The 6974-nt window shown below is 52.6% G+C and overlaps 1 protein-coding gene across 1 annotated transcript; it reads right to left on the reverse strand.

Moving 5' to 3' along the window:
- Positions 1 to 994: 994 nt before the first annotated feature.
- On the reverse strand, positions 995 to 3271 carry LOC140217110 (uncharacterized). The gene has a single exon (XM_072287525.1). The coding sequence runs from the start codon at positions 3195 to 3197 to the stop codon at positions 1455 to 1457; it is 1743 nt and encodes a 580-aa protein (XP_072143626.1). The 5' UTR covers positions 3198 to 3271; the 3' UTR covers positions 995 to 1454.
- Between the last annotated feature and the right edge of the window lie 3703 nt (positions 3272 to 6974).

Here is a 6974-nt window from a genome sequence, read left to right on the forward strand (position 1 = left end):
CGGCTTCCCCGGCTTGGGGATCAGGATGGTCTTGGCTGTCTTCCACAGCTTTGGCAGCGCGCCCGCTCTCCAGCACTTGTTGTAGTATTTTGCGAGCTTTTCAATCGAGCCGTCATCGAGGTTCTTGAGCGCCTTGTTCGTGACGAGGTCCGGGCCGGCTGCCGACCGGCTGTTGAGGTCGTGCAGGGCCGCGCGTACCTCCTCGACGTCGATGTCACGATCGAGCTTCGCGTTAGGCAGGCCGCTGTACGGCGCGTGTTGTTCGGTAGGTGTAGTCGGCAGGTATTTGTCGTTAATGCGCCTGGTGACTTCATCGACGCCGTGTGCTGAGACCGCCCGATGTATGAGCCTGGCGAGTCTGTCCCTTTGGTGCGACTTGGTCTTCGTTTCGTCGAGCAGGTGCCGCAGTAGGTTCCACGTCTTCCCGCTATGCATCTGCCCGTCTGCCGCGTTGCAGATCTCGTTCCACTGTTGCATGCAGAGAGCGCGGCAGTGATCCTCGATCGCTCGGTTAAGGTCCGCCACCTTCTTTCGCAGTCTGCGGTTAAGCCGTTGTTTCTTCCAGCGATTGAGTATCGACTGTTTGGCCTCGATGAGATGCGCAAGCCGGCTGTCTACTTTGTCGACCTCCGCGCCCGTTTCAATCTCTTTGGTCGCGTCGCGTACGCTCTTGGTGATTTCGGCCGTCCACGAGTCGATGTCTTCGATCTCGTCGTCACCGTCGCTCTTCTGGCTTCTGGCGTCTCGAAAGGCATCCCAGTCTATCCATCTGTGAGTTTTGACGCTGGTGTCGTTGTGTTCCGGTATGCCGATTTCCACGATGGTGTGGTCGCTGCCTAGGTCGATCCCCGTGTTTCTCCAGGTGATCGCGCCCCGGATGTCGTTCTTGACGAACGTGAGGTCCGGAGTGGTGTCCCGGGACACGGAGTTACCGATTCTCGTCGGATGTGTCAAGTCCGTGATGAGGGTGAAGTCAAGTTCCGTGGCGTCTTGGTACAGGTCGCGGCCCTTTGCTGTGTACTTGTTGTAGCCCCAGGCAGGGTTCATCGCGTTGAAGTCTCCGCACGCGATCAGCGTGTTGCGGCCCGCTGCGGTGCTGGCTCTGTGCAGTAATGTCTTGAATCTCTGTTTTCTCTGAGATGGGTTGCTGTAGATGTTGAGCAGAAATATGCTTCCTTTCCTCTTCTTGCCCGGGATGATTTCGGTGAGTGTGTGCTCGATCTTGTTATTGCTTTGCAACTCATGTTCGACGAACGTGAGTCCCTTCCTGACCAGGGTGCACAGGCCTCTGCCGTCGGGTGGTCCCTTGTGCACTCTGTAGCCGGGGAGGGACGGTGCGTCGGTTAGTGTTTCTTGTAGTAGTATAACGTCTGGCTTGCGCGCGGCATGTACGATGTGCTGTTGGATGACTGCCTTCTTCCTTCCGAAGCCGCGACAGTTCCACTGCCACGCGGTTACACCTGCTGCTGCTGGTGTTGCGTTGGCGGCCATGATTGCGTTGGCGTGTACGGGGCTCCCTGGTTGGGTGGATGATGCGCGAAGAGGGGCGCAAACGTCGGGTGGCCTACCATCGGCTGTAGGGTCCTTTCGATGTAGGCGAATCTGTTCGTGTTATCGGCTTGGTAGGTCTCCATTGTTTGTTTCAGTGCTGTCACTGCTGCGATGTTTGTCGTGATTAGCTGTTCGAGTTTGCTGAATGTCGCTTCGAATTTCGCTTCGAGGCTGTCGATGCGATCGCTTTCTGTTTGCGTGCGCGTGGCCTCGATGGCTCGCTTCTTCGGTGCCGGTTCCTCTATGGCTTTCTCCGGGATGTTCGTTGTCGTTTCCTCGGCCTTGCTTATGCTTGGCGTGGGTCTCTGTAGAGGCTCGTCGTTGCCTAGCAGCAACTGACGAATCTCGGCGATCTCTTTCGTGAGGTTGTTGATGGTCGCTCGCAACGCCGCGTTTTCTTGTCTTAGGAGCTCATTTGCCTCCCGGACCTTATTCATATCTTCTTTCTTCGTGGTTTCGGTGATTTTCTGCGCGTTCCTTATGTTGTTTCCTTTCGCTGCGTCGACCCAGCTCACTCGCTCACGTGATGGTGACGTTTTCCTGCTGAGGCTTCTCTTGCAACAACTGCTGTCTCTGGATTTGGGCGCGCGGTTATCCGATGGGGTCCTCGACTTTCGCGCAGCTGGCGGCTTGTCGAGTGGCGGGAAATCGCTCTCCGACAGCAGCTGGCGTTCGGCCTGTCGGCGCTCCCATTGTCGCTTGCGCACTACGTAGGGGACCTTGTATTTCGCCTTGCACGTTCGGTCTCCGGTCGGGTGTTCGCCTCCGCATAACTGACATTTTGGGGTACAGCGATGGTCTTCTGTGGGGTTCGCGAGTCCGCAGGCCAGGCACGTCTTTATTGTGGGGGTCGGGCAAACGTCCTTGCGGTGTCCCACTCGGCCGCACTGCTGGCAGACGTCGATCTGTTTCTTGTAGAGGCGGCACGGTATCAGGGTGACTCCGTATCGGACAAAGTTCGGTACCTTGGGCCCCTGGAACACCACAATCGCAGTGGTCGTGCTTCCAATCCTTTTTGAGGCCACTGCTAGCGGGTTCCTCTCGTTGACGATCTTTCTATCTAGCTCTTCGGCGCTCGCGTCGATGGGGATGCCTCTGATGACGCCCTTCACGGTGTCGTGAGGTGCCGTGCGATATGCGCTGACCTCGTAGGGTTTGCCTTGAATGGATATCTCCTGGATTTTAGCGTACCTTGCCGCGTTGTCTTCGTTCGGTGTACTTACGACCATGATGTTCTGTTGTGTGTTGGGGCAGATGGTGTCCGCGGCGCTTTCCTCGCTCGTGATCTTGGCCGCAGTGAGTATGGCCGCAGCGACGGTGGTGGTGCCGGTCTTGACGATGTCCAGTCCCCCTCTGGGTCTGACAACTATCTTGGTTTCTTCTAGTGGCATGGCTGGCATGCGTGCTGCCTTGATGGCCGAGGCTCTGGCGTTCTTGTAGAATTTTGACCTCGTGCTTGTTTGACTGCCGGCGGGTCCGTCGGCCTTGCCGCTGGCGGGGGTCCGCTGGCGCAGCCTCGACATGCGTTCCCCCGCGAGCGTCCATCCGGCGTCGCTGTGGTATTCCTCGGGTGAGATCTCTGTTCCCTGAACTTGAACGCACATGTGATTGTCCACGATCATTGTTGTTTCAGAGGGCGCCTCCATCTCGGAGCTGACGAGCGGCAGCCGCCGGGATGTACGGCAGGCCGCTGTCGGTGCGACGGTGTTGTTGGGCCGAGTGTCCGGGGAACACGCCTAAGCCTAGCAATCCTCCTCACGGCGGCAGTAGATGCAGTCACCAAATGTGGCAAAGAAAAACGCACCTCTGGGGTCAGCTGGTATCGGTCGATGCCGCTCGCCTTCACGGACACATTGGTGCAAGCAAAACTTTGGTACGAGGTAATTAGCACTGCGTAATTGGCTAGCAATCACGGAGCCGATCTCTGACTAGGGACGAGCGCTTCTTCTTCGTCGTCGTCCTCCAGCGTAGGGTTAAAGATTATAACGGAAAAGACAAAGCTAAGGTTGGATAGCCTGGCAAGAGAACGAGGGATCGTTTTTGGCAGTCAGCCTCAAAAATTTGTGCAAGAATACTACATAAGGCCACTTAGTCACAGGGGAGGAAAAGGAGGAGTGCTGCTTGCTGCAGGCAGAGCCCGCTTTGCAAAAGTTGCCGGCAGTTAAGTGGACGCTCATACAGTGCAGTGTGTGGCGCAGTCAGCGAGGCCGGTAACGTTCGGCGCGTTTTGGCGCGGCGGGCGCGGCAGTAGAACATGCCATATCTCACGCCGAAGCCGCTAAACCAGACTGCATCGCACGCTATAGCTTGGTTGGCTGGCGGCATGCTGGCCTTATACTGGCCTACTCTTCGGGTACATTGAAGCGAGCGTGGTAAGTGTGCACCTTGTGCGACGTGCACTTGTACGCTCGCGCTGCCGCGGCCCACGTTCAACGCGCAGAATTATACGGAGGGCAAATCATCGACGACTGTGGCATCACCGGCGTGACGCTACGTACTTCGCCGGCCAAACTGCCTGTCTCGCTGAAAACGCCAGGCTGTAAAGTGTGTCGCTTAGGGGTTCTCTAACGGCAACATCCCACATGAAGTGCGATACACTTGCGATCTGAATTAGGTGAATAATAAAGACGAAAAAGGAAGAGAATAGACAAATAAAATTGTAGCCACTATTTATTCATCGAATCATTGCAATAACGCTGTACGCCGACCTTGTCTTCTTTAGCGTGGACACTTGGTTGACACTTTTCTTTATTTTTTTGTTCTTGTTAACACTTTGACTTCCCTTTATACTTTACCCTACGCACCAGCTTATTCTCCTACCCCTACTCTGTTGAGAAGGCGCGAGAGTAGGCGCGGCGCACGTAGACGCTGCTAAGGAAAACGGCTGCTGCCCTGACCAAGGTAAGTTCACCAGCCGAAACGTTAGGTTGAGTGACATTCTTCGTTTGAGCCACTGTTAATGGCAACGGGATTATCAAGTGTTCATCAGAGGATATTTCGATTACCACTTGACTCTTTCTTGTTCGCACTTATGTGTCCTGCTCGCTGCTAACTGCCTTTCCGGTTGCAGTTTTAAGAGCTTAAGCTTTCAATTGAATAAATGAGAGTCTCCCTTAGTTATGTACTCAAATTAATAAGCACACGGGGTATCACCCCACCGAAATGTTGGGGCGCCCCAGCTGACCAGTCGGAATCCCGTCGCCCAGAAGGCAACGATGCCTGCCAGCAGCACACACCGCATGTGCGAAATTGGGCACCGACGAAGTCACTCTCGTTAATCACGGTCCCAGCGACGAGAACTGGCCGAAGACAAATGAGGTTGCGGCCTGTTAGAAAGGCATTCAACTTGAATGATGTAACACCGAAGAACTCCTCGCGAATACCCGGCGTTCACTTTATTCAAAGACACGCAGTGTCACCACGCCCTGGGTGGCAACTGTGACGAACGAGCTCATCTTTCATCGCACTTTTCTCCTTTTCCTTACTAGCATATTTTCTCGGTTTTAACGAATCCTGGCAAGTTCGACGATAGTACAGTCGAATACGAAACGACGAAACGAAGCGCCAGCATAAGTATAACCACGCGTGGATGAATACAAAACAAGGGGCTCCGGCAAGGGAAGAATGGAACGTAGAGTTCGACACCCGCGATAAGTTCACCACCATGGGCAATGGCCTCTAGTTCTCTGCAGCAGTGAGAAATAAACAGAGGTGGAACGGCCACGAAAAAAAAAAAAGGGTTCTGATACGCCGGCGGGTGGCGTTGTAAGGTCAGCGGACCCCGTGATAATTCAACGAAGCCGCTGCTGTTAACAGCGTCAAAGACAGCGCCGCGAACCATTCGTCAGGTGTCGGCGGGACAATGGCTTCCCGCTTTGACAATTTTATGACGGTTGTTTGCTCGGCGTTCCTGGGTGCGCCGACGCTTATGGGCGTGAAAAACGGGGCAGCGTTTGTAGTGTTGATTTGGTTCTTGTATGAGCGGCGTTTGTAAAGGCTGTTTGTTTGTCTTTGTTACCCCCTTGAAACACCTCCTATCAGTTTTCATGTAAAGTGATCTGAGGATATATTGTCTTTTTTCTTCTCTCTAACTGAACAAAAGACGTCTCACCGAAAAGGGTAAGACAATAATACAATGATATCGCATTGTAGCAGTTTTCATTTGTCACAAAAGAGGCGTGTGATGTTTTCAGCAACTCGCGTATACTTCTTACTTATGTTCCTTAAAGAAACTCCTATTTCTTTTCTTTTGTACCAAAGGACAGAATGCAATGACACTGTACTACTTCCATCAGCCGATGTGATACGCGTCATATGTGCATAACTGTTGAATAGTAAAGCGCGTCGCATTTCAACAATTCAAGAATTTGTCAACATTGCGTTGGTGCGGCAAACGTAACACTCGCTTGGCTGCAGTATATTACGGATTCCCCCATTTAGGCCCGCCATCAGGTTAATTGGTTTTGCCTCATATTTGTTTTATTGCTTCTACGAGATGTGTTGCCATTAGTAGTGTTCATATTGCACCCAATGCGTCCTTGTCCGTTACATGATTGCCTGCTGCGGCCTCAAAAATGCAGGCGCAGACAGCCCTGCCTTCAGAGTCAGCGTGACACGCAAAACTCTGTGCAAATCGCCAAGCCTAAATGTTGCACTATGCATGGCTCCGTGAACAGCGAATTCGGCGCTCGACTGTACTTCCTCTGAGCCTTCAGTTTGAAACTCAGTAGGCACAGTGGGCAAACTCTTTTTTTTTTATTGGCAGAGTGCTGAGTGCACAGCTGAGATTAAATCGTGGCATGACAACCACTACGACGGCAGTATGACTCCGACATGACACCGACGACGGAGGCATGACGATTTCATCAGGGAAAGGACAGACGAGGAACCAAAAGAGCGAACCAAGTTTCGGGCTCTTAATTGTTGTCTGATTAAAAAAAGTAAAAAAAACAAGGTGTAAGTTTTTAAAAAAATGTGAATTTGCCAAGTCAATGATGAACGAGGTATATTCGTTTTTTTTTTTTTTTTTTTTTACGGACAGAAGAGAAGCCCGTAATATATTTACAGACTGTCCCCAATATCTTTAGCGGCTGACAAGACGGCAAATAGTCAGCACCCAGTCCCTCGGTACCGTTTTCGGATATATCTTCAATGTCTTCGTCATCCCTGTAACATTTGCCTCGGTGGCTGTAACGCCTTCACGGTGCTAGGGGGCTACTTAGACACTGTCCAATGCCGTCCTATCGTCTACCCGCCATGCTGTCAGTTCTGATTAGCTAACCGGTCTGCTACGGCATTTCTGATTGGCTCAAAACGCTAGCACGGTAAAATTTGACAACATTTCGTAATTTGAGAACGTCCAGCGGTACTGCTCAGGACACTGTCAGATTCCGCCATATTGTCAAATTCAGCATTGGCAACAT

The sequence above is a fragment of the Dermacentor andersoni genome, chromosome 4 (assembly GCF_023375885.2).
Source record: "Dermacentor andersoni chromosome 4, qqDerAnde1_hic_scaffold, whole genome shotgun sequence".
In the NCBI taxonomy this organism is placed as follows: Eukaryota; Metazoa; Arthropoda; class Arachnida; order Ixodida; family Ixodidae; genus Dermacentor; species Dermacentor andersoni.

Coding starts and splice junctions, on each gene's coding strand:
- LOC140217110 (XM_072287525.1), bottom strand. CDS start 3,197: ATGGAGGCGCCCTCTGAAACAACAATGATCGTGGACAATCACATGTGC.